At 46.8% G+C, this 26,536-nt stretch overlaps 3 protein-coding genes across 4 annotated transcripts in view; 1 reads left to right on the top strand and 2 right to left on the bottom strand.

The window, feature by feature from the left end:
• The window catches only part of PNPLA7 (patatin like domain 7, lysophospholipase), a 92,584-nt gene extending 86,695 nt beyond the window's left edge, over positions 1-5,889 (bottom strand). The window contains exons 1-2 of the mRNA XM_087704698.1: positions 5,748-5,889; positions 1,225-1,299 (exon numbers count right to left, since the gene is read on the bottom strand). Coding sequence (XP_087560824.1) covers positions 1,225-1,299; positions 5,748-5,783 — 111 coding nt within the window. The 5' untranslated portion in view covers positions 5,784-5,889. The remainder of the gene's footprint in view (positions 1-1,224; positions 1,300-5,747) is intronic.
• Positions 5,890-7,977: 2,088 nt separating this feature from the next.
• On the top strand, positions 7,978-9,269 carry MRPL41 (mitochondrial ribosomal protein L41). Its single transcript, XM_014069777.2, has one exon. It carries the CDS (start codon positions 8,036-8,038, stop codon positions 8,441-8,443), a length of 408 nt encoding a protein of 135 aa, XP_013925252.1. The 5' UTR covers positions 7,978-8,035; the 3' UTR covers positions 8,444-9,269.
• Positions 9,270-10,129: 860 nt separating this feature from the next.
• On the bottom strand, positions 10,130-26,183 carry DPH7 (diphthamide biosynthesis 7). 2 transcript variants are annotated; one of them, XM_087704696.1, is made up of 10 exons: positions 25,949-26,183; positions 24,407-24,569; positions 22,035-22,174; positions 19,692-19,779; positions 18,044-18,135; positions 16,759-16,925; positions 15,369-15,441; positions 14,292-14,357; positions 12,853-13,025; positions 10,130-11,668 (listed from the first exon to the last, which is right to left on the bottom strand). In XM_087704696.1, the coding sequence occupies exons 2-10, from the start codon at positions 24,545-24,547 to the stop codon at positions 11,220-11,222; spliced, it is 1,389 nt and encodes a 462-aa protein (XP_087560822.1). In that variant the 5' UTR covers positions 24,548-24,569; positions 25,949-26,183; the 3' UTR covers positions 10,130-11,219. The 2 variants fall into 2 exon arrangements, with proteins under 2 accessions (XP_087560822.1, XP_087560823.1); XM_087704697.1 differs by having other exon boundaries at positions 10,130-11,665; positions 25,949-26,182.
• Positions 26,184-26,536: the final 353 nt, after the last annotated feature.

Here is a 26,536-nt window from a genome sequence, read left to right as displayed (position 1 = left end):
CTTTTTCTTTAAACGGCTGTGAACTATATTCATCCACAGCCCGGAATGATTTACAAACAGTTTGTGAAGATTCCGACAGATGTCTGCTTGAGTTGCCGCAGCCTTTCAAGGTAAGGTTGATAAGCACCCGCCTTTATCTCCCTTGAAACGCTGCCAGAGGCCTAACTGCCCATTAGTTTTGCAAGGCCAAACACAGAGCACAGAGTCAAAGACGAGTTCTCAGAGTTTGAACCGACTAGATGAACTAATTGCTTCCTGCAAAGGCTCATGTCTATTCACTCCACTTTTATGTCTTACGGGAGGGGTCAATCATCTCCAAGTCTTACTCCCGAGTCAGCCTTTTGGTCTTAACTATTCTTGCCTTCTGGCAGCTCTGCGCATGCACACACTGAGAACAGGCTCCCCTTGTTCCTCTGCCTCGCTGATGTCAGGCTCCGGAGGCAGCATATAACTAACTACCAGATGGCCCTGGGCCCCTCTCCGCCTCCAATGCAGAGCCCTCGTCCGAGCCTTCCCCAGACTCCAGGACTGGCCCATCTTCCTCCCCAACCTCCTCAATGTCGGAATCTGCTGCCAGCTGCACACGCCGCCGGCCACAACAGGCTACCTGTGTTGGGTTAGTTTAATAAGTTGCTAATCTGGAGCAACCAAAAATCAATGCTCCAGATGTGAAGCGGGAGAAAACGAGCATCTTTATTGCTTCCAATCAGCCAAAAGAAATTTTTTTTTTATAAATTCATCATCACCCCAGTGCCCATCTTAGATCAGATCTTCTTATGCTGTTTTGGAGGTCATGCTGTCCTCTTTACATGTACTGAGTCAAATAGATTTAAATTGAAATATTCACAATGACTAATCGCCCTTTACATTCATGCATTCGCAAATCGCATTTATAGGGGATCTTGGGCTGTTTTGGAGGCCACGATATGCTCTTTACAGATCGGGCAACTTGGTGACTATGTGGGACTAACCAGAATGTGCAGATTCCTGGGCTGCATTAATAAACTGCAATCTCCAGGTCTGATTAGGACATGACTAATCAAACAACACCATCACTTTAATGTTTATTACAGCCGTCATAATCCTCTAATTTTGGTTAGGAGGGAAGGCAACGCGGACGGGGGAAATTGGGTGTGATCTAAAAGCAGGGTTTTTCCTGCTTGGAACAGGCATGCAAATGAGAACTCTGGTTTCAAACGTTCCCAAAACGTTCCCCAACGTTACCATGGTTGTCTGAATCCGGTCTTCTACAAACTGGAGAACTCGGGTTCGTAGGTCAGAACTTGTTAAGAAGCTCACCTAAAGGATAAAAAGACGAAAAGTATTAAAATATGTTGGAGGAGAAGCAACATTTTCTCCCCAGAGATGTAGAGAAGATTTTGTTTCTCAGGGACTAAGATGCTGAGCTTGTCGATCAGAAAGGTCGGCAGTTCGGCGGTTTGAATCCCTAGCACCGCGTAACGGAGGGAGCTCCCGTGACTTGTCCCAGCTTCTGCCAACCGAGCAGTTTGAAAGCACGTAAAAAATGCAAGTAGAAAAATAGGAACCACCTTTGGTAGGAAGGGAATAGCGTTCCGTACGCCTTCGTCATTAAGTTATGCCGGCCACATGACCACGGAGACATCTTCGGACAGCGCTGGCTGTTCGGCTTCAAAACAGAGATGAGCACCGCCCCCTAGAGTCGGGAACAGCTAGCACAGATGTACGAGGGGAACCTTAACCTTTTTTTGAAAACTGACTTAAGCTCAGAAATGAAAACAAGTGAATGATTCTTCTGAAGAGGATCCCTGATTTTCCAGCCAATGATTTTAATCTCCGCTTCAAACTCTCTGCTCGTGGTTTTGCCTTCACATCAAAATAAGGAAAAATCTCCTAAATTTCTTTTCTAAAAGAGCCGTTTCTCTTTATAAATCATCAGGGTTTGGGGATCAGGGTTTGGTGACCCAGCTTGCTTCCCTCAAAAATTCTGGCTCCTTTGTTTGAAAGAACCAACAACAACATCAGAACCAAACCCAAGGGCTTGGCAGCAGTTAGTAAGGCAAATGCACACAACTCTTAACTTTCAAGGGTTGCGTGGTGACTGGACAAGCGATGCCATCTAATGGTGGCGAACAAAAGCAAAACAACGCGATGAAGTTTCCATTTTTTAGGTCCAAGTAGTTAAACAATGGCAAAATCAGCCGAGCAAAACGTCCTCTTTATTTCTTTTCTCAAACCAATACACAAGGCAAGCGCATTATTCTCTCCCAAGAAAAACTCAGAAAGCACACACACACACACACACAAACACCGACAACCCATTTAAGGCTGGCCGATTTGTAGGTTTGCTGACATGCAACAGTCACAGTTCTGGGGCATGATTCAATCTAAACTGTTGTCATTTTGTGCCTGAACAAGACTTTTACAATTCAAACAAGGGCGTGGGCCAGAAAGAGAACTTCCACGCTAATCCAACAAACAGAAGACAAGATAACAGGAAGAGAAAATAAAATACAGGTTGTTCATTCTTCCTCTTGCAACCACAGTGGAGTCCAATGTTTCTGCTAAGCGGGTTTTCTCGCCACCGTTGTTAAGTGAATCACTGCAGTTGTTCAGTTAATAACATGGCTGGGAAGTGAATCGTTGACTTTTTGCTTGTCAAAAGGTCCCCCAAAAATGGATCACACCACAACCGTCATAATTATGAATAAGTCATAATCAAGTGCCTGAATTTTGATCACCTACCCATGGGGGAATGCCGCAATGGTGAAGGCTAAATATGGCTTTTTCAGGCCTTGGTGTGCCTATTTCCCAATGAGACAAACTGAGACAGGAAGATGGTTTTATTACAATTTATCAGAATATTCAGACAAAAGGGAATCCTCATTCAAAGAGGAATCCCCGATCTTCAGCTGACATCCCCTTTTGTCGTTAACATAATAAAGAAATCTGAAAGAGGAAAGTTGATTGGACAGGATAATAGCATAAAGGTCAAGGTTCCCCTCGGACATATGTGCTACTCATTCCTGACTCTAGGGGGCGGTGCTCATCTCTGTTTCAAAGCCGAAGAGCTAGCGTTGTCCGAAGATGTCTCCGTGGCCATGGGGCCGGCATGACTCAACACCGAAGGCGCACGGAACCCTGTTCCCTTCCCACCAAAGGTGGTTCCTATTTTTCTACTTGCGTTTTTTACATGCTTTCGAACTGCTAGGTTGGCAGAAGCTGGGAAAAGTCACGGGAGCTCACTCCGTTACACGGCGCTAGGGATTTGAACTGCCGAACTGCCGACCTTTCTGATCGACAAGCTCAGCGTTTTAGCCACTGAGCCACTGCATCTCATAATATAATAGCATACCTGTTTATTAAAATGAGGTCTGAAGGGGCATAAATTGTAAGGATGAAGATTGTTTAGGGTTCACAAAAGAGATAAGCCAGACTCCAATTTGTACTAACTAACTTTTCTTATCAGGAGCTGGTCTCCAGCTTGTTTATCCGTTTAGGAATGTTAAAAGCTAATAAAACACTTTAAAAGAGAGGATATCGATCAGATTAAAATACAAAGCAACTATGTCAGTTAACCAATCACAAAACCCATGTCATTTGCCCCTCCTGGCTTTTTTCAGTGTCATCGTAACCCTGAACGGTCGCTAAATGAACCGTAAAGCCAGGGTTAACAGAAGCAGGGTAAAACAGGCGCGAGGGATGCAAATAACAGCAATTATATCCTATTTAGACTGAAATGGGAAGCATAATTAGAGGGTTAGCAAGCAGCGCCAAAGAATTCGTAGGAAAAGTGGGCTTAGAATTAATGGAAAGAAATTCAAAAGGATACATGGAATTCAGCTAGAGTTAAAGAACAGCAAAGAAGTGCTGTATCCATCAACCAATATTTAACAAAAATGCTCTTTTGTTCCCCCCCCCCCCAGGATACAAGTTAGAATTTTGGCAAGCAAGGAAGCAGGAATTCTTAGACACAACGTTTCTGTTTAAAATACAGTATATGTTTATTCCATGTGGAAACAAAGATATAATAAATAGGCTACCCAAAAGGGAAAAAAAAAAACATTTGCTTGGCGGGGAATGAGCTACCAGTGGAAGAAACTTTTCTTAACAAATAACAAAGGAGTTGTACAGTTAATCCTCGACTTGCAACGAGCTTGTTTAGTGACTCCGCACCATTTTTCACGCTTATGACCGCTATGGCATTTTGATCATATGATCAAAATTCAGCCGCTCGACAAGGGGTTCATATTTATGACGGTTGTGGGATCACGTGAGGATCACTTAGCAAGTGTGGCGATTCACTTCCGAAACGTGGCAAGAAAAGTTGTAAAAAGGGGGCAAAACTCATTTAACAAATTTCTCACTTAGCAGCACAATTTTTGGGCTCAGTGTGGTCGTAAGTAAAGGACTACCGGTAGTTTTTCTCCATGAGGAATAAATGCAATCAAATCACTCCAATAAATACACACAAACATTAACCATACAAAGGAAACCGCTAATAAAAGACCAACACGAATGTTAAAAAATACACGTGGAAAGAAAGCCACACGCTGACATTTCATAAGCAGAGGAAGTGAAAAGAGGATGGGAAATTGGGAAGGTGTGAAGGGAGATTCTGACATTAACCATGTTTGTTGGGACCAGGATTGAATGATTCGACACCACGCAGCCAACAAGACTGAAATTGACACCACTCTGCCTGGGAATCTTAGGGAGTTGTAGTTCCATCGTTTCCCCCCATTTTATTTACAGTTCCAGACCGCACAACTTAAAAAGAACAAGTCACTTTTAAAAGACCAATACAAAAATCAAAATACAGGTGGTGGGGGTGGTGGTGGGGAAAACCCCAAATCTGAAATAATTCATAATCAGAGGGAGATAACCTAGATAGAAACGTGTGAAGGGGGACCCTGGCATTAAACCATGTTTGCTGGAACTGGGATGGATTGGTTTAACCCCAATTGCCCCCCTTGGTCACCCTGCCAAGACTGAAATTACGAAATGCAGAAGAGCAGAAGCCGAAGGGACCCTGGAGGTCTTCTAGTCCAACCCCCTGCTCAAGCAGAAGACCCCCAATCTATCCCATTCTGAGCAAAGTCCCTGTACCTCAAGGTTGGGGACAGTGGGAGTTGTAGTCCCCCTCCCCAACCTGGCGGAGAGGGGACCTGCAGACCCCACTCTACTCCCCACCCCGGCCGGGGAGGCTGGGAGTTGTAGTTCTCCTTCCCAACCTGGCAGTGAGGGGACCCGCAGACCCCACTCTACCCCCCTCCCCAGCTGGGGGCGCTGGGAGTTGTAGTCCTCCTCCCCAAACTGGCGGAGAGGGGACCCGCAGACCCCACTCTACCCCGCTCCCCGGCCGGGGACGCTGGGAGTTGTAGTCCTCCTCCCCAACCTGGCAGAGAGGAGACCCGCAGACCCCACTCTACCCTCCTCCCCGGCTGGGGACGCTGGGAGTTGTAGTCCTCCTCCCCAACCTGGCAGAGAGGGGACCCGCAGACCCCACTCTACCCCCCTCCCCGGCTGGGGACGCTGGGAGTTGTAGTCCTCCTCCCCAATCTGGCGGAGAGGGGATCCGCAGACCCCACTCTAACCCCTCCCCGGCTGGGGACGCTGGGAGTTGTAGTCCTCCTCCCCAACCTGGCGGAGAGTGGACCCGCAGACCCCCCTCTACCCCCCCCTCTCCGGCTGGGGATGCTGGGAGTTGTAGTCCAGACGTCCCATGGGGTTTGTGGGGAGCCCCGGGCGCGGAGAGGCGACCCTACCTGGCGGTCGGCGAGCGAGGCTCCCGCGCCCTCCATGGCCGGGACGGAGGGAGGCAGAGGGGGGGCGGCGGCGGTGCTAACGGCTGCCCGGCGGAGGGCGCCGCCCGAGGTCAGGGGTCATTCTTGGGGGCGGGCGAGGCAGGGACGACCCACCCCCCGCCCCGCCCCCCCGCGTCACTTCCGCCCGCCGGGGATCCCCTGGGGATGCGGGCTTCTGCCAGGTGAGGCCCCGCCACTCCCATCCGCCCCAGACGGGATGGGTGCGGTAGTCCAAGCCTGGAGGGGCGGCCTGGAGGAGGTGCTGATGATGAGACACCAGCTAATGAAGCGTAGTCGCAGAGGAAGGAGAAGAGCTGGCTTAAGGAGGCTCGGGGGGACATGGGCAAAAGGGGCTTTCCTCCATCTACGGGGGGGGGGGGAGCTCCCAAAATCCTCCACCCACCCTCCCAAAATCTGGAAGAATGGAATAGAACAGTGTTTCTCAACCTTGTCAACTTGAAGATGTCCGGACTTCAACTCCCAGAATTCCCCAGCCAGCGAATGCTGGCTGGGGAATTCTGGGAGTTGAAGTCCGGACATCTTCAAGTTGACAAGGTTGAGAAACACTGGAATAGACTGTTGGTGGTGCAATATTGGAAGAAGGAAGACTTGCCTACAACCCAAGAATGGACATTGAAAGTGACAAACTTAGCCGAGATGGCTAAAACATCGGCATATCTTAAAGATCACTCAAACGAGAGATATAAACGAGACTGGAAAAAATGGATTGACTATATACAAAATAAATACAGGACCAAGAAATTCCAGTTAGCCTATGCTTAAGATCAGAAATGATTTAAACTGTTAAAAGTTAGTTCAGTAAGAAGAAGCTAAGGTCAATGCAGAATGTCATTAATTTCTTTATTTCTTTTTTCTCAATAGATTTTAGACTGTGTTAGTTAAAAATCCATACTGTGTACGGGTTCTGGGAAGTCGGGGGGGGGGGAGGAGGGGGTTGGGGGTGGAGGGAGGGAGGAGCACACACACAAAAAATTGTACTTCAATGTCTTAATGATTGACAAATGATGAAATATTTGTGTGTGTTTTTTAAAGAAATAAAATAAATATTTGGAAAAAAAACAGTAAAAATAAATAAAAAAAAGAAAATCTGGAAGAATAGAATAGAATAGTGTGGAGTGGAATGGTACACAATACAATACATAAGAGAAGAGTATATAATACATCACAATACAAAAGATAATGCAATACAATACATAAGAGAAGAGAATACAGCACAATACAAAAGATAATACAATATAATACATAAGAGAACACAAGACAATACATGAGAGAATACAATGCAACACAATACAAGAGATAATGCAATCCAATACATAAGAGAACACAATACAATACATAAGAGAAGAGAATACAACAGAATGCAAAAGATAATACAATATAATACATAAGAGAAGAACATTCAGTTTTGGTCACCAAGATGTAGAAAAGATGTGGAGACTCTAGAAAGAGTGCAGAGAAGAGCAACGAAGAGGATTAGGGGACTGGAGGCTGAAACATATGAAGAACGGTTGCGGGAATTGGGTAGGTCTAGTTTAATGAAAAGGACTAGGGGAGACAGGATAACAGTCTTCCGATATCTCAGAAGCTGCCACAAAGAAGAGGGAGTCAAGCTATTCTCCAAAGCACATGAGGGCAGGACAAGAAGCAATGGGTGGAAACTAATCAAGGAGAGAAGCAACTTAGAACTGAGGAGGAATTTCCTGACAGTTAGAATCATTAATCAGTGGGACAGAATTTGCCTCCAGAAGTTGTGAATGCCCCAACACTGGAAGTCTTTAAGAAGATGTTGGATAGCTATTTGTCTGAAAGGTATAGGGTTTCCTGCCTAGGCAGGGGGTTGGACTAGAAAACCTCCAAGGTCCCTTCCAACTCTGCTATTGTATTGTATGGAATATAACTGTAGTTGATAATAAACATTGTAATAAATAAATACATCTCCATTCTCAGCAGTTGCATCTCTCTTCGCCTTTTCGTAGCTCTACGTTCACGGGCTTCCCCCGCCGAGCAGAAGGAATCCCGAACCAAACTCCCAATCAGGAGGCATTCCCCGTGGTGGGCGTGGCCACTGGCCCAAACTCTTGGATCCGATTGGTTAAAACCACGCCCTATCCGAACAGGACTTGAGTAAGGGAGAGGCGGATTGGTGGGGCGTCTGGACGTCCCAATCGCAAGCGGCGATGTTGCGGAGGTGAGGAGCTGAGCGGCCGAAACCGCCGCAGTCGTTCGCCATGGGTCTCCTGGGCGAGGTGACGCGAGGCCTGGTCCGCGGCGCCGACCGCATGTCGGCCTGGACGAGCAAGCGGGGCCCGCGGACCTTCTTCAAGAGCCGCGGCTGCAAAGTCTTCGGCTGCATCACGTCGAGCCGCAAGTTCCGCCTGGAGAAGGACCAGGTGCCGGTGCTGATGGTGCCGGATCTGGCGGGCTTCAAGCTGAAGGCCTACGTCTCCTACCGGGCACCCGCGGGTAGCGAGCCGCCCCTGACCGCCCGCACCCTCTTCCAGCAGACCGCCGCGCCTCTGATCGAGAAGGACGTCAAGGGAGGCGTCTTCGACCCCGACGCCCTGGAGAAGTACGGCTTCGAGCCCAGTCAGGAGGGGAAGCTCTTCAGGCTCTTCCCCAAGAACTTCGTGCGCTAGCGGGCGGAAGGAATGAAAGGAAGGAATGAAAGAAAAGATAAAAGAGAAACACACACACACCCAGTGGAGACAAATTGTCCCCCAGGACTGCAACTTTATTGAACCCTTTCAAATACAGGATCGAAAGCAGAGGAAAAAAGACTATTGAAAGCAGAGGGAAAAGATACAATTTCCTGGAAGAAAAAACACAATTTCCTGGAAGGAGAGAGAGGAAAAAATAATTTATTGGAATAATAGGGAAAAAGATACAATTTCCTGGAAGAAGAGGGAGGAAAAAAGACAATTTCCTGAAAGAAGAGGGAAGAAAAAAGAATTTCTTGGAAGAAGACGGGTAAAGACACAATTTCCTGGAGGAAGAGGGGGCAGGAAATGACAATTTTCCTGAAAGACATAATTTCCCGGTAGAAGAGGGAGGAAAAAAGACAATTTCTTGGAAGAAGAGGAAGGAGAAGACACAATTTCCTGGAAGAAGAGAAGACAGAGATGAAGAACAACAGAGTTGGAAGGGACCTTGGAGGTCTTCTAGCCCAACCCCCTGCTCGATCAAGAGACTCTATACCATTTTGGACAATGGCTGTCGAGTCTCTTCTTAAAAACCTCTAGTGATGGAGCACCCTTAATTTACATTTATATTTAATCTACATTTATATTTCTCCCAATCTATAGCAGTTTCTCCAAAAGGGACTTATGGAACAGATCATTTTGGGGAGGAGGGTTAAGAATGAAGAAAATGCAGATATTATACCTCCCTGCCTGGGAAGTGTTGATGTTTCTGCTTTGAAACTTGTGTCCGGAAAAGCCTTTAATATATTTGTTTCTCTGTGGAGTCATTGGTGGTCTCTGTTCAAAGTAAAATGCCTGGGAACAGGTCTTGCCAGGGTTGGGAAATGCCGGTTACTAAAAGGATGGCTGTGGAGTTTGGGCACTGAATTTGGTGGGGAGGAAAGGCTCCTGGTTTTCTGTGCAGCTCAGATTTACATAAATGAAATGATCCTTTTCACAAAAAGAAAAAAAAAAGCATATTTATAAGAGTTCTCATATGTTCAGGGAATGAACTGCCATTTTTAAACCTGACTTGATACTTAGCTATGATTTCCTCAATTGGTTATGTTTAAACTAGCAAATCCTTGCATACACATTCCCTAGTACAGGGATCGGCAATCTTAAACACTCAAAGAGCCATTTGGACCACAGAAAACACCGGGAGCCACAAAACCCTTCCCATGCCTGACTATTTCCTGGGCAGCCACAGAACTAACATATGTAGTTGAGTTTAACATTCTCTACACAGGCAAATTTAGCCCAGTCCAAAGTAGTTTTTGACACAAGCTTTGATACTTGTGACACTTAATCTATATATATATATAAAAGCAAAATAGCATTCATGCATCACAAAATCTCCAGAACCGTAAAGCCTACAAACTTGAAATTTGGCACGTAGACTTCTAGTGCTCGCTAAGAAAGGATTTTTTCAAAATGACCATTAGATCATTAGTATTTCTTATATTATTATTAACACGTTCTGATGCTAAGGAGTTAGACATTCTACTCCCCCTCCCCACCTGAAAAGAACTCTATTCCAACTGCCACTTGTGCGTGGGCATGACCAACACATAACTCATCCGGCCTGCGGGCTGGGAATTTAGACATTCTAGTTCTAGTAGCTTACATAAAAAGGACAGTGGATCTTACAAGACAACATTTTATTGTAAAAAAGAGATCGAAAATATATTTTAGTTGGAAGGTTCTCTTTACAATGCCAACGATCATGTTTGTATGAAAATACCATAATTGGTAATACCTCAGATCATAAATAAGCCCTTTGACACTACAAAAAGGGCTTGTGCTTCGATTTGTGGTTATCATTGGTGGCAGTTTTTAATTTCAACCTCTTTTCCCAAGCTTGAATAAAACAGGTTCCCTATTTATTGGGTGGGGTGGGGGGTGAGCCAAATACCACTCCAATGATAAAGCTGGTGTTTGAGAATGTCGCAAGAATCAAATCTTAGGGGAAAAGTGGAATTAACAGGAAATTAGGGAACCTGAGCAAACGTATTTCTGCAGTACAAAATTAAAAAGCTGTTGAAAAGAACCAAGTAAGCAACATACGAGGCTTCAAAAACTCACGGCTACTGGAGGCTCCCAGCAGTAATATAAAAACATAGAAGAGAATATTTGGTAGCTCGGAATTGACTTGTGGGGTCCTTGATGCTCTCTGAGCTTGATGGTTTTCCTGCAGATGTTTCATTTACCAAACTGGGTACCGAAGTACCAAATGAGCTACCTGTTTATATCCAGTAGCTTACCTTGAAACTCGCACCCTGCATCCAGTATCCAGATAAGCAGGAATTGACACCAGACAGACAAGGAGAAAACAATACCCTGCTCAAGGAACTAGCAAGGAGAAAACCACACCTCCAGTGGGACCGAAAGGAGAAGCTACTGTATGTGAACGGGGGGAGCAAACGCCACACTCATTAGCACTGATGGCGTTGCCTAGTTGAGTCATGAGATGTCTGCAAGAACAACCCAAGAACCCTACAGTCCTCCTCTTCCTCCTGCACACAGCAGACGGCACTCCCTTCTAGCTCTGATAATGTTACCTAGCTTGGTCATGAAACGCCTGCATGTAAACTACAAAAGTTCAAGGACCTCACCGTTGAACTCTGAGCTACACAAATATTCCCTTCTGTCCAAAGTCATCCATCCCACGTTTCTCCTGCAAATAGAAAAAAAGGCAGAATACATGGTTCCGTCCCCCCACTCCACAGTGGGTTTAAGCCAGAGGGGAGCTCCGGCTGACCTCCCACTTCCAAACATGTAGAACATGGTCGTAAAAGGAGCACGTCGCTAAGAGGCTGGTCTCCCGGTGGGCTTTGGCTGCGTGGGCATCCCCATTGGCTTTGGTATCTGGAGCTCTTGCGTCTCCAGAAGGCCCCTGGGGGACCAAGGAGCCTCCCGCTGGGGATGGAGAGGCGGGAGGTTGATTCTCCTCTTCTTCGAGCAGCACATCGAAGGTGGCCGTGGGGGATTCGTAAATGATCTTGAGGTTCTTCCCTTTCACGTCCTCCGGGCTGGCTCTTTGGTCCTCCTGAATTGTCAGCGCCGCCGTAGACGCCTCCAAAGACGCGCCCAGGGGAAGCCTGCACCAATCGGCGCCATAAGCCAAAGAATTGTGCAAGGCGTAGGACGACAGAATCGTGCATTTCTCTTGGTTCTCATCTACTAGGGGGAGAAAAAGAGTAGGGCTGTTGCACCTGGACATCAAGACCTCCCTTATTCAAGTAATCCCCATCATCTTTTAATGAGCCCATAATCCTTTTTCTGGCCAACTGAATGGAGCGGAGTGTTTCCTGGCCCGATGCCCTTCCCTGTTGCCAATGCGGAGTTTTATTCAGCAGATAAATTCTCATTGTGCCCAGAGAGATAAATATCTGCCTCTACCTAGGCTCAAACTCACAGCCTCCTGATTGTGAGGCGAGAGTGCCACCTCTAGGCCGCCGTACCACTTATTCCTTATTCAGGTAATGAGGTGAGGGAAATTTATGTTTTTATTTTACTTACATTTTTTTTTTTGGTTATTCCCTCTATTAATATTTTACAAACAACTCGAGGTAATCATGCCGGATTCACTTAACAACCATGTTACTAGCTTAACAACGGCAGTGATTCGCTTCCCTGTGGCTGTTCTGACCCAGGCTTCCCGACAGCCTAAAACAAATTCCTTGTCCCGACAAAACCCTTTTATTAATTTCCTGTGAATTCTGCTGTTTCACATCCAGCAAAGTCTTTCGAGGGAGGATTTATAGTCACAGACCTTATCTGGCTTGGAGAGCTGCTGGGCTGATATCTGCAAAACTTGGCAAGGAATCTCGGAAAGTCATGAACCAATTAAGCAAACTAATTGTCCCCTGCAAACTCCACTCCCCTTTCACTCCTCTTTTATTCCCTCTGGGAGGGGCCATTCATCATCCACCTGTGGCTTTACTCCCAAGTCGACCCCTGTTCTTTAGCTCTTCCCTTCATCTGGCAACTCTGCACATGCGCACTCTGGGAACAGGCTCCAGCTGTTCTTCTGCCTCAATGATGTCTGACTCCGAAGGCAGCTGATAACTGTCAGACAGCCCTGGCCCCCTCTCTGCCTCCGACACAGAGCCCTCATCCGAACCTTCCCCAGACTCCAGGACTGGCCCATTTTCCTCCCCAACCTCCTCATTGTCCGAATCTGCTGCCAGCTCCTCTGGCCGCCAGCGGGACACAACAGTGGCAAGAGAGTTTGTAAAACGCGGGCCAGCTCACTTAACGGTTCATTTAGCAACAGAAATTTCGGGCTTGAGGGCTGTCTGCATTTTGGAAATTATTATTATAACTGAAGTCAGTAGGTGGCTTCCTCCGATCCACACACTCACCTAAATCCTTTGGGCAACCAAGGATTACAAAGCCATTGTGCATGCAAGAAGCCAGCAGCCACTCTTCCTGGGACGGGTGCCACTTTAAGCGCCAGACGCCGCCTTCCACATGGGTGTCAGCCAGGGGCTGCTTCATCTTCCTGGTGTCCCACAGAAGGACGTGTTCGTCGTAGCTGCAGAAACGCAATCGAGAAATCTTTCTCCTTTCCCAAAGCCAGAAGCGTCTTCTATGTCCGCAGCTGCCCCGTCCCACCCCACCCCATACAGGTAGTCCTCAATCATTAAAAGAGCCGAGGTGGCGCAGTGGTTAGGGTGCAGTACTGCAGGCCAATTCAGCTGACTGTTATCTGCAGTTCAGCGGTTCTAATCTCACCGGCTCAAGGTTGACTCAGCCTTCCATCCTTCCGAGGTGGGTGAAATGAGGATCCGGACTGTGGGGGCGATATGCTGACTCTGTAAACCGCTTAGAGAGGGCTGAAAACCCTATGAAGCGGTATATAAGTCTAACTGCTATTGTTATTTGGCCAAGTATATATTATAAAGATATCTTCTTGTTGATAAATAATCTTAATAAGGAAGTAATTAAAAATTGGTATATATATGAAGTGACTATTCAGAATATCTTGTTGAAAAATAAAGGAATAACATCTTTGTTTGAAGGTATGATGTACAAGGACAATAATGAACATAAATAGCAGTAGACTTATATACTATATAAGCAGTAGACTTATATACTATATTATAAACATACTCGATAGTTGATTGGTGGGATTATACATAATTGAAAACAGTGATATACAAATATAAATGGTTGGTAAATCTTTTTCATATCGGGATATGTAATTATATAAAGGTATATTGTTATTAAACACAATTAAGAATTTAAGGGAATTAGGTTTATTGAAAAAAAATATTAATTGTAACTGAATATACATTGTACAATGAAAGTGAGGTATTTAGTTATATTAGATGAAAAATCTGTGATTGTAAATGTAATTAAGAATATGGATGCAAAAACACTTGTAACCAAGCGACATGCTATATAATGGATGAGATTTTTTTTGTCGGTTTTTTTATGTTTAAAAATAAAAACAAATTGCAAAAAAAAATCAATTGGCCATTCGAAGTTATAACGGCACTGAATGAAGTGATATAACATCTGTCCTCGCCCTTCTAACCATCCTTCCCAGAATCCCCAGGGTCACTTGGTCCAAATCCAGAGGCCGACTCGTATTTATTGCAGTGCCCTGGGGTCATGGGATCACCTTTTGTGACCTTATGGGGTCGTAAGAGAAGAATGGTCATCTTTTTTTTCCCCCCAGTGCAAAAGTTGTAACTTTGAACGGCCACTGTTGTACATCGAGGACTTCCTGTCCAACCGTGGGAAATTTTCAAAGATACTCCCTAAAAGTGACTTCATCAATATTTCGGAGACTCACCTTCCCGTAGCTAGCAGATTTTCCCGCAGGGGGTGACTCTGAATACTGCAGACCCCCATAGAATGCCTGGAATGAAACCAGTGGTGAAATCTACATTTTTTTTTTTAAACTACCAGTTCTGTGGGCATGGTTTGGTGGTGGTGGGGTCATGTGGTGGGCGTGGCTATGTAGTCAGGTAACTGGGGGAATCAAAAGACAGAAACTGACTTTAAGAATCTCCTGTTGGAGCAGGATGGACTAGATGACCTCCAGATCCCTTCCAGCCCTGGATTATCCTCTGAAGCTGCGACTAATGCAAGGTTTGTAGTCCTTCCTCTCCTTTTTCCCTCCCCCTCCCTTTCTTTTTCCTTCTTTCTCCCTTTCTTTCTTTTGTTCTCCTTCCTTCCTTTCTCTCTCCTTCCTTCTTCCTTCCTTCCTTTTTTCTTCTTCCTTCCTTCCTTTCTCCTTCCTTCCTTCTTTCTTTCTCCTTCCTTCCTTCCTTTTTCCCTTCCTTTCTTCTTTCTTTCTCCTTCCTCTCTCCTTCCTTCCTTTCTCCTTCTTTCTTTCTCCTTCCTTCTTTCTTTCTCCCTCCTTCCCCACTTTCTCTTTCTCTTTCTTTCTCCTTTCTTTCACTTTCTTTATTTCATACTCTTTCTTTCTTTCTTTCTTTCTTTCTTTCTTTCTTTCTTTCTTTCTTCTTTCTTTCTTTCTTTCTTTCTTTCTTTCTTTCTTTCTTTCTTTCTTTCTTTCTTTCTTTCTCAGCACTCAGGGAAGGCTGCTGGGAGCAAAAACAGACCCATCCACCCACCCCCTCGTTTCCGGAGAACCTGTAGTTAAAAAAAAATGCTTAAAAAGTTTTTTTTAAAAGTTCCCACGGTCAGCTGTGCAACATGCGATGTGGGAACTTTTTCCTTTTTTTAAACTTTTTTTAGTATTTTTTACTACCAGTTCCAGCAAACCGGCCCGAACCAGAAGCATTTCACCCCTGAATGAAACCCACATCAAAAGAAGGCTGTTCAACACACACCCACACACATCTGCAGCTTTCCTGGCAGAAGACAGGAGCCGTGGATTCTTTTCAGAGATTCTACTACTTACCGCTCGCTGGTGAAGAGAGGAGTTCTTGAGCTGCTCCGTGTATCCCAGCCCCGTAGTTTGCAGTCATCTCCACCTAAATCCAGGAAGAGAAGACCAAGAAAACTGAATTCCTAACATGATTCTATTGTCCTTAGGACAACAAAAGCACAATATTATTATTTTTTCCTAAACAGCAGGACATAATTAGCAGCTGCAGGCTTCACTGGTAGCCTGTGGAAAGGTTTTCATGTATGCCACGTAACCTATTTATCTAATTTCCTCAACCATCCATCTAATCTAAGTGACTTTGGGAAATTTACAAACCACAATTATGCTCTAGGGCAGTGTTTCTCAACCTTGGCAACTTGAAGATGTCCGGACTTCAACTCCCAGAATTCCCCAGCCAGCTGGACTGATTATATTCAAAATAAATATAGGACTAAGAAATTTCAGTTAGCTTATGAATGAATGAACAAGGAATGTTACAATTTACTTAAAGCTAGCTTAATAAAAGGGGAGTTAAAGTATAATAGCCATAGCAATAGCAGCTAGACTTATATACCGCTTCATAGGGCTTTCAGCCCCCTCTAAGCGGTTTACAGAGTCAGCATATTGCCCCCAACAATCCGGGTCCTCATTTTACCCACCTCGGAAGGATGGAAGGCTGAGTCAACCTTGAGCCAGTGAGATTTGAACAGCCGAACTGCAGTCAGCTGAAGTAGCCTGCAGTGCTGCATTTAACCACTGCGCCACCTCTGCTCTTTTTTTAAGTGAAGGTACGACGCTAAAGTTAGTTTATGTTAGTGTATGATTGTTAAATGTTTATGCTCTGTATTTTGCTCTGGGAGGTTGGGGGGGGAGGGTTGGAGGGGGTGCGGGGTTGGGGTAGAGGGAGGGAAGGGGAAATACTTGTAAAATCTATTAAAACTCTTTAATTAAAAAAAAAGAGTTAAATGCCAGGTTTTGCCTTGCCCTGTGTTTGGAAACTAGTTATCTGGCAGCTCTCCAAGCGAGATAAGGTTCGTGTGGATAAACATTCCTCTGAAAGCCTTGCGGACTGTGAATGAAAGGAATTCACAGTCACGTCAATAAAAGAGGTTTTGCAGGGATCAAGACTTTGCTTCTTGCTTTCTAAGGAAGCTTGGGTCAGAACACTGCCTTCAGGTGCTTTGGAGAATAGCTTGACTCCCTCTTCTTTGGGGCAGCCCCTCAAATACCGGAAGACTGCTGCTATCATGTCACCCCTAGCCCTTCTCTGCGTTAGACTAGAAATACACGAAGACAGGATACATTCAAAGCTTCAAAGCCAACCTTGAGTCACGCATCGCCACAAGGGTTGGTAAACAGTGGTCTGCATTCAACTTGGCTTCCCGGGGATTCTCACAACCACAATCCGAGCAAATGCACACACCTGAGTACACGACGTGCGTGTTCCAATAGTCAAACGCAGCGACCCAGGCTTCAAAGTCATGTCCCTTCCATTGGCCCAAGACGTGTACCGAGGAAGCGGATTCGTCCACCGACAGCAAGCTGACTCTTCCTTTGGAATCGCTGCTGACCAGTCTCAGGGGGTGGCCACTGCAGAGGCAACAGCATGGAATAGTTAAAAAGCAAAACAAAGGCAGTTTCTTTGCTGAAGAAGCAGGAATGAATGGTAAACAACTTGCTGGCTCTACTACTATCCAGCATCGATCTAGAAAAGAGGGCAGAGAAGAGCAACGAAGAGGATTAGGAGACTGGAGGATAAAACCTATGAAGAACGGTTGCAGGAACTGGGTATGTCTAGTTGAATGAAAAGAAGGACCAGGGAAGACAGGATAGCAGTCTTCCAATGTCTCAGGGGTTGCCCCAAAGAAGAGGGAGTCAAGCTATTCTCCAAAGCACCTGAGGGCAGGACAAGAAGCAATGGGTGGAAACTAATCAAGGAGAGAAGCAACTTAGAACTGAGGAGAAATTTCCTGACAGTTAGAACAATTAATCAGTGGAATGACTTGCCTCCAGAAGTTGTGAATGCTCCAACACTGGAAGTTTTAAAGATGATGTTGGATAGCCATTTGTCTGAAGTGGTGTAGGGTTTCCTGCCCGAGCAGGGGGTTGGACTAGAAGACCTCCAAGGTCCCTTCCAACTCTGTTATTCTATTCTATCCTTGTTTTCTTTTTCTTTTCTTTTTTCTTTTCTTTCCTATTCCTATCAGAAGCCACGATGCAAAGTTTAAAACTCAGCGTGGATTGTGCTGTGATTGTAAGGAACAGGGGAGTTTCAGAAGCTCCATGTTGGACAGGAATTAGATTGACAGATTGACAAGAGTCGGAAGGGACTCTTATAGGTCATCTAGTCCAACCCCTGCCCAAGCAGAAGACCCTGGCCTATACCACTTCTGACAAATGGAAGTCCAGTCTCTTCTTGAAAGCCTCCACTGATGGAGCAGCCACAACTTCCAAAGGCAACTTCTGTTCCATGGGTGGATTGTTCTCACTGTCAGAAAAAAGCATCAGAAGTTTTCTCAGAAACTTAAGAAGGATGGAAGGGGCTATTTGCAAGAGCTTACCCTACTGTCTTGCTTAGCAACGTAAGCTTTGGGCTCAATTGCAGTTGTAAGTCGAGGACTACCTGCATAGGTACGCTGACTGGGGAATTCTGGGAGTTGAAGTCCAGACATCTTAGAAGCATAGGGCTAGGCCGTCAAGCCACTTACCACTGCTCTCGTCCCGTGGACCAGTCCAATGACAAAGCAAGGCAATCATCTCCCAGGTCAACACTGCACAGAGGTTGAAGCCTGCAACTCTTCTACTGGAAAGAAAAGGAGACTGGTTAGAATGCGGACACGTCTCCAGCATCCGTTACGAAAGCTAGCATGATCACAGTGGAGATGTCAGGCTTCCGATGGATGCCCTAATTAAATCATGAGCCTCGAGCCAAGCTTCAAAAGAAATCCAATCATTTATTAGGAGCAACATGTGGGCACGTACCCAAGTCTAGCCAACTCTGACCCCACATAATTTACGACCCAATTATGACCCTGTTCCCCCCACCCCCCGCTTTTTTTTTCCTTTGAAAATGCTTTGCTTCTCATCCAAGAAGCTTCTTCGGGTCAGTTCTTGGATGAGAAGCAAAACATTTTCAACTGAAAAAAATAAGCAAGAAAGTCCAGCTGCCTTTTGGGGGAAAAAAATGGCCTGAATGATGGAGAACCTCGGCAGACATTCCCACTGATACTTATTTGAATTTTTGCAGTACAAACACCATCCAAATCTTGTTGTTAGTTGTGCAGTCGTGTCCGACCCATCGCGACCCCATGGACCACGTTCCTCCAGGCCTCCCTGTCCTCTACCATCCTCTGGAGTCCATTGAAGCTCATGCCAGCTGCTTTGGTGACTCCATCCAGCCACCTCCTTCTCTGTCGTCCCCTTCTTTTGCCCTCCATCTTTCCCAGCATGAAGCTCTTCTCCAGGGAATCCTTCCTTCTCATAAGGTGGCCAAAGGATTGGAGGGAGATAGATAGATAGATAGATAGATAGATAGATAGATAGATAGATAGATAGACACAGACAGACAGACAGACAGACGATAGAGATAGATAGATAGATAGATAGATAGATAGATAGATAGATAGATAGATAGATAGATAGATAGATAGATAGATGATAGATAGATCGTTGCTGTGAGTTGCAAAGTCATGTCCATGTTCTAATTGTCAGGTGACTCCATCCAGCCACCTCCTTCCCTGCCGTCCCCTTCTTCTTTTGCCCTCCATCTTTCCCAGCATTCAGCTCTTCTCCAGGGAGTCCTTCTTCCTTCTCATCAGGTGGCCAAAGCCTTTGAGTTTCCTCTTCAGGATCTGGCCTTCTAAAGAGCAGTCAGGGTTGATCTCCTCTAGGACTGACCGGTTGGATGACCTTGCAGTCCAAGGGACTCAATGCAGGAGTCTTCTCCAGCACCAGAGTTCAAAGGCCTCCATTCTTTGGTGCTCAGCCTTCCTTATGGTCCAACTTTCACAGCCATCCATTGCAACTGGGGAAACCACAGCCTTGACTAGACGCCCTTTTGTTGGCAGGGTGATGTCTCTCCATCCAAATCCATGCAAGTCTTTTTCTGAATATTCTTAGGCGCCCATCTCTATTTGCTTCTGTCGCCCTAATCCATTCTCTTTCGTTATTTATTTATTTATTTATTTATTTATTTATTTATTTATTTATTTATTTATTTATTTTAATGCTGTTTCATTGGCTCCACGTTGTAAGGATCCCAAGGGAGAGTCTTCACCTTTCGTGGTGCAAAGACCATAACCGATAAAAAGAATCACAGAAAGCCACAAAATGATTACGGATCTCTTAGTCACCTACCTCACTTCCCATCAAGTGGGACAGCTTCACCACTCCCTGGGCATTTGCAATGCCTAAAACAGGATGTCCTGCGATGGGAACATGGCACCTTGAAGGGGAACAGACGGCAAAGACCATCAGCAGAGGTGCAAGGAAAAAGAATCATTCCACTCCCTCCCTCTTTTGAAAAAAGGAAGATATTCTGACCGAGGCGTCCCAAGCAAACTCCATGTCCTGACAAAAAAACCCTTTTATTAATTTGCTGTAAATTCTGCTGATTCATATCCAGCAAAGTCTTTCAAGGGAGGATTTACAGTCACAGACCTTATCTGGCTTGGAGAGCTGCCAGGCCGATATCTGCAGAACTTGGCAAGGAGTCTCAGAGAGTCACAAACCAATTAAGAGAACTCATTGTCTCCTGCAAACTCCACTCCCCTTTCGCTCCTCTTTTATTTCCTCTGGGGGGGGCATTTGTCATCCACCTGTGGCCTTACTCCCAAGTCGACCGATTAGATCTCACAGGTTGGGCCTCCTCCGTATTCCATCGGCCAGCCAGTGCCGGCTGGCAACCACAAGGAGGAGGGCCTTCTCAGTAGTAGCCCCGACCCTTTGGAACGAACTCCCCGTGGAGATTCGTACCCTCGCCACCGTCCAGGCCTTCCGCACAGCCCTTAAGAACTGGCTAGCCCGTCAGGCCTGGGGACAAGGATAGCCGCCCCTCCCGAATGATGAATGTATGTTGCTTATTACTTTTATTATATGTGTCTACGTCATTGTTTTGTATTCCCCCTCTCTGATTTTATGTGAGCCGCCCTGAGTCCCCTCAGGGAAAAGGGCGGCCTACAAATGTTAATAAAATCAAAATCAAAATCAAATCAAATCGACCCCTGTTCTGTAGCTGTTCCCTTTGTCTGGCAGCTCTGTGCATGCGCAAATTGGGAACAGGCTCCAGCTGTTCTTCTGCCTCACTGATGTCTGACTCCGAAGGCAGCTGATAACTGTCAGATGGCCCTGGCCTCATCTCTGCCTCCGACACAGAGCCCTCATCTGAGCCTTCCCCAGACTCCAAAACTGGCCCATCTTCCTCCCCAACCTCCTCACTGTCCGAATCTGCTGGCGGCCCACAACAGGAAGAGCATTTCATTTCCATCTTGACTCAACCCAAGCCTTGGGTACAGAAACTAACCGAAAGGATTAAAAAAAACATGCTACCCATTTTACAGAAGACAAAGCAAGGCAAAATAACATGTTATTTATCTATCCCCCACCTTGATTACTTTGACACATAACTCAAGGCGGTGACCCTATCCAGCACAACGTCCTCCTCCTATTTTCCCCAAGAACTCGGTGAGGTCAGCTGGGCTGACTTTCCTGCCTACAGCAGCACTAGAATTCGCCATCCGCTGGTGATTGCCACAAAGTCACCCATCTGGCTATTCAGCCTAAGGTGGTTCTAGAAGTCACTGTCCCCTGGCCCAACGACACCCAGTTGGCTTCCCTATTTAAGCAAGACTAGAACTCCCACGCTCTTGCTTTCTAGCCTGGGGCCTGAACCACTTGGCTCTTATGCTCAAGACACACAATTCCCTCCCAATCAGTAAAGATGTGAGCCATGCCGCGTGGAGAACCTCAGAATCTTGATGGTTGCTGCATGAAAAGTCCACCATGGAGGCGGAGACCTTCAACTCAGGTCTGACATCTCCATCTGAAAGCCCACCACTTTCTCCACGGTTGTGGCTCAGCAGGAGCCGTTGGAACTGCCACCAGACTCCGACAGCGAGGGGCCCTATGAGTCGTCTCTGGAGGATATGGAGGACCCTGGACAGGGTTCCGACTCCGAGCAGGGCGCAGAGAGGCTGGTTAGCCACCAGGAGGCACCCGAACCTTGGACCAGTGGGGAGGAGACAAGGGAGAGTGAGCCGGACGCCAGCAGTGAGTTGTTCCTGGATGCCCGGCACCGAAGAGCTAATAGGCGTCAGGAACAGTTGCGCAGTTACAGGAGGTAATTGCACTCAGCTGGTGGTGATTAGGCTCCTCTCCAGACTATAAAAAGGACTGCTTGCGCACACGCCCCTCTTGCAGAAGTCAACGCACGAACTAATGTTGGATGAACAGTATTGTGAGCTTGGCAGGCTGGATTGCTGCCATGTCTTATTTATGCTGGATTGCTGCCAAGGACCTGTCTGTTAATGAAATGCCGTAACTTATCTTTGGCTCGGAGTATGTTGGTGTGGGACGAGGGGGGTCAGAACACTCCACTATGGGTAATTCTTCCCTGCACAGGAACCAACCCTTCCCCAGCTAATCTAGAGCTCCTGGAAGAAGTGAAAACTTGCAAACAAAACGGATAAGCATCCATCCAACCATTTGACGTCCAATATAGCCACCGTTTCCAGCCTCTGAAGCTCCGTCAGCGGGGTGAAAATTTGATCTTCAAAGGAATAGAGGTAGAGGCGTCCCAGGCGCACGGGGGTCTCGCTGTCCTCTCTAGGACTCTGACCGGGCTGTTTAGGAAGCAGAAAGAAAACAACCCAAAACTCAACCAACCCATCGTATACAGTCAACTGGACATCCTGATCAGTGGTAGGTATCAAAAAGTTTTGGAACCTAATCTGTGGGTGTGGCCTCCTTTGTGGGAGTGGCTTGCCAGCCATGTGACCTAGTGGGAGTGGCTTGCTGGCCATGTGTTCTCTCTCTCTCGCTCTCGCTCTCTCTCTCCTTCCTTTTGTCTCTGTCCCTTTTTTCTTTTTTTTCTTTCATCTCTCACTCTTTTTCTTTCTTTCTTTCTTTCTTTCTTTATTATTTATTAGACTTATATACCGCTTTATAGGGCTTTCAGCCCTCTCTAAGCGGTTTACAAATTTTTTAGCAAATTAAGTCAGCAACTTGCCCCCACAGTCTGAGTCCTCATTTCACCCACTTCGGAAGGACGGAAGGCTGAGTCGACCTTGAGCCGGTGAGATTTGAACCACTGAACTGCAGATCACAGTCAGCTGAAGTGGCCTGCAGTACTGCACCCTAACCACTGCGCCACCTCGGCTCTTTATTTCTTCCTTTCTTTCTCTTTCTCTGTTTCTCTCTGTCTGTCTGTCTGTCTGTCTGTGTGTGTGCGTGGCAGTGGTGGGTTTAAAAAAAAATTGGAACCTCTTCTGTAGGTGGGGCCTGCTTTCCGGGTCCACTGGTGGAACCTCTTCTAACCGGTTCGGTAGATTTGACGAAGCGGTTCTACCGAATAGGTGAGAACTGGTAGGAACCCACCTCTGATCCTGATGATAAATAAGAAGAACTCCCTGGAGGATCTGCCCAGCTAGCTTGCACCAATGGAAGAGAATATTTGCAGCACAGCGGATCCTTGGAGCATGGTAGTTTTCTTGCAGACATTTCATTGCCTAGCTAGGTAACATCATCAGGGTGAGGGAGTGTGGGGTTTGCCCCCCGTTTATAATCAGTAGGTTGCCCTGCAACCAGCACCCATTATCCAGATAAGCATGGATTAACACCAGACAAACAATCAAGGGGAAAGCAATATCCTCTATCAAGGAGAAAACCACACCTCCTCCAAGACTGAAAGAAGCTACTGTATATAAATACGGCGCAAACACCGCACATACAGCCAAGTACTGAGGAGGTTACCTAGTTGGGTCGTGAAAGGTCTGGGAGAGAACAACAAAGCCCAGAGAGCACCAAGGACCCCCCTCATTTCAACCCTGAGCTACAAATATTCTCCTTTATTAAGACCGCAACTGCAAACATTGGAGGTTCAATGATGGTATTATTATGTATGTTTAAATAATAGGATGATTGGTACTAGAATGGTGTAATTGAAACGTTGAACAACCAAATAATGGTTATGTCTTAATATAAACATGTGTATTAACACTGGGATTAGTAACGGTGGCCTGAGTAGAAGCCAGAAAGAGGTGGAAATAAGAAACGGGGAATATTAGCATTTAAAAAAATAAATAATAGAATATAAGCCATAACTAGAGGCTGAAAGATGGTATTACTATGTATGCTTAAATAATACCCATTGGCTCCCAAATGGAACATTGAAATATTGAATGACTAAAACAAACATGTACATTAATACTAGGATTACATAAATTTGATCAATGTAACAAATATTATTAATTTTATTATTGCTCTCTGTATCAAAATGAATTATACCCACAGGACACACTGTTCATGTAGGGATATTGGTGTATATTTAAAAATAAAAATCCAATGAAACTTAAAAAAGAAAAATAGACTAACTGCAAAACAATTTCATAAGTTTTCTCCGGCTTCTTGAAAAAGTCAATAGGATAGGTTAGAATAGAATAGAGAATGAAGTAACAGAGTTGGAAGGGACCTTGGAGGTCCTCTAGTCCAACCCGCTGCTTAGGCAGGAAACCCTACACCACTTCAGACAAATGGTTGTCCAACATCTTCTTAAAAATTTTCAGTGTTGGAGCATTCACAACTTCTGGAGGCAAGCTGTTCCACTGATTAATTGTTCTAACTGTCAGGAAGTTTCTCCTTAGTTCTAAGTTGCTTCTCTCCTTGATTAGTTTCCACCCATTGCTTCTTGTTCTACCCTCAGGTGCTTTGGAGAATAGCTTGACTCCTTCTTCTTTGGGGACAACCCCTGAGATATTGGAAGACTGCTATCCTATCTCCCTTTCTTTTCATTCAATTAGATCTACCCAGTTCCTGCAACCATTCTTCATATGTTTATATATGTTCATATAGCTCACCTCATTCTCTGGTTTCTTCAGCTGGTAGGTGCCACATGCCAAGATGTTGTGCCAGCCTTCCACCGGGCACCATTCTACCGCGTCCGCACTATATTCGGTATCAACCACCTGCAAAGTTTTTGCTTTGCATTTGAAAGCCATATTAACATGCGTTCATTCCGCGCTGGAGAAGAAATAAGAGAAAACGGGAGTTTATTACTGATTCCAATTCCAGCTGTTATACGGAATTTATCCAACGATCAAAATACTAATTTGGCATATTTGTCTGTCTCTTAGAGAGAAATATTTTTTTGGTCTATGTGCATAAATTCATTTAAAGGTCTCTTCCTTCTTTCTGCCATTATTGATGCAAACATTTTACAGTCCGCATTTAATTGTGAAATAGGTCGGTAGAAGTGGTGCAAACTGATTGAATCCCACGGCCTCCCCCCAAATATCTCCACATGCACTCCAGACGCACGTGGCCCCTCCTTTCCAAAATGTGCCCTCTCCAAAGGGCCCCTCCCTAAGAGCCTCTCTCTGACCCTCCCCAATGGGACCCTCTCCAAAGGGACCCCTCTCCAAAGGGAACCTCCCCAAGGGACCCCAGTCCAAGCCACCTTTCCCAAACGGGATTCCCTCCCCCCCTTAACGACCCTCCCCAAAGGGACCCTATCCAAAGGGCCCCCTCCCAAAACGGCCCCTCCCCAAAGAGACCCTCCCCAAAAGAGCCCTCCATAAGGGCCTCCCTTCCCAAAGGGGCCCTTTGGACTCTCCAAAGGGGACCCTCCCCAATTGAACCCTCTCCAACACCCCCCTCCCCAATTGAACCCTCTACAAAGTGCCCCCTCTCCAAAGAGACTCTCTCCAACCCCCCTCCCCAACTGGACCCTCTCCAAAGTGCCCCCTCGCCAAAGAGACCCTCTCCAACACCCCCTCCCCAATTGGACCCTCTCCAACCCCCCTCCCCAATTGGACCCTCCCCAAAGTGCCCCCCTCGCCAAAGAGACCCTCTCCAACCCCCCTCCCCAAAGAGACCCTCTCCAACCCCCCTCCCCAAGAGACCCTCTCCAACCGCCCCGCCCCAAAGAGACCCTCTCCAACCCCCCCTCCCCAATTGGATCCTCCCCAAAGTGCCCCCTTCCCAAAGAGACTCTCTCCAACCCCCCCTTCCCAAAGAGACCCTCTCCAACCCCCCCTCCCCAATTGGACCCTCTCCAAAGTGCCCCCTCCCCAAAGAGACCCTCTCCAACCCCCCCTCCCCAATTGGATCCTCCCCAAAGTGCCCCCTTCCCAAAGAGACCCTCTCCAACCCCCCCTCCCCAATTGGACCCTCTCCAAAGTGCCCCCTCCCCAAAGAGACCCTCTCCAACCCCCCCTCCCCAATTGGATCCTCCCCAAAGTGCCCCCTTCCCAAAGAGACCCTCTCCAACCCCCCCTCCCCAATTGGACCCTCTCCAAAGTGCCCCCTCCCCAAAGAGACCCTCCCCAACCCCGCCTCCACAAAGAGATCCTCTCCAAGCGGGAGGACCGGGGAGGCGAGGCCAGCCTGGCAGCACCCACCGCCCGGGCCGCCCTTCCTGTCCTCGGCGCGGGCTGGGGAAGGAGCGGAGCGCCGAGAGAGACGCGCCTCTTCCTCTCCCCGCCTTCCTGGCCCGGCGGCCCCGCTGCGCTGCGCTTCCCCGGCTGCGGGCAGGTGCCTCGCCAGGTGAGCGGCCTGGCCACGCCCCCTCCAGGCCGGGGAGGGGTAGCCCCGCCCCATGGAGGGGGGGTCTTCTCTCCCCAGCCCCACAGGTGGCTTCTCCAACCTTGCGCCCACCAGCTGGTCTGGGAAGACTACAAATCCCAGCGGCCCCCGCCGTCCTCGCCTCCCAGAGCCTGCCGGGAGTTGTAGTTCTCCTTCCCACCCCTTTAGCTAAAATTTAGGAAAAATGCAAAATAAATAGGGGAGACCTCCTTGTCCCCGGGGGGCTCTGGGGTTGGGGGGCAGCTGGCACCCTCCAGCTGTTTTCACCCTGCAACCGGCAGGTTTTGGGGTTCGTACAAGCTTGGGGGGGGGTATTGAACCTCTGCACATCTGGAGGAAACTGCCTTCTCTTGCAGGATGGGAAGATGTTACAATGGGATGTGAGGGGCAGGGGATTAAGAGGG

This window comes from Thamnophis sirtalis, unplaced genomic scaffold (genome assembly GCF_051295495.1).
Source record: "Thamnophis sirtalis isolate CommonGarterSnake01/CBP01778 unplaced genomic scaffold, rThaSir2_p1.2 scaffold_2, whole genome shotgun sequence".
NCBI lineage: Eukaryota > Metazoa > Chordata > Lepidosauria > Squamata > Natricidae > Thamnophis > Thamnophis sirtalis.
The sequence above is the reverse complement of the archived record's forward strand: the minus strand, read 5'-3'. Positions and strand labels throughout refer to the sequence as shown.

Excerpts from the sequence above, each read along its gene's own strand:
- MRPL41 (XM_014069777.2), top strand. The coding sequence starts at position 8,036 with ATGGGTCTCCTGGGCGAGGTGACGCGAGGCCTGGTCCGCGGCGCCGAC.
- DPH7 (XM_087704696.1), bottom strand. The coding sequence starts at position 24,547 with ATGGCTTTCAAATGCAAAGCAAAAACTTTGCAGGTGGTTGATACCGAA. Across the intron at positions 15,442-16,758 it reads CACGCACGTCGTGTACTCAG|GTGGAGATGACTGCAAACTA; the intron begins GTGTGTGCATTT and ends TCCTGGATTTAG. Across the intron at positions 13,026-14,291 it reads AATCTGCTAGCTACGGGAAG|CTACGACGAACACGTCCTTC; the intron begins GTGAGTCTCCGA and ends GCGTTTCTGCAG.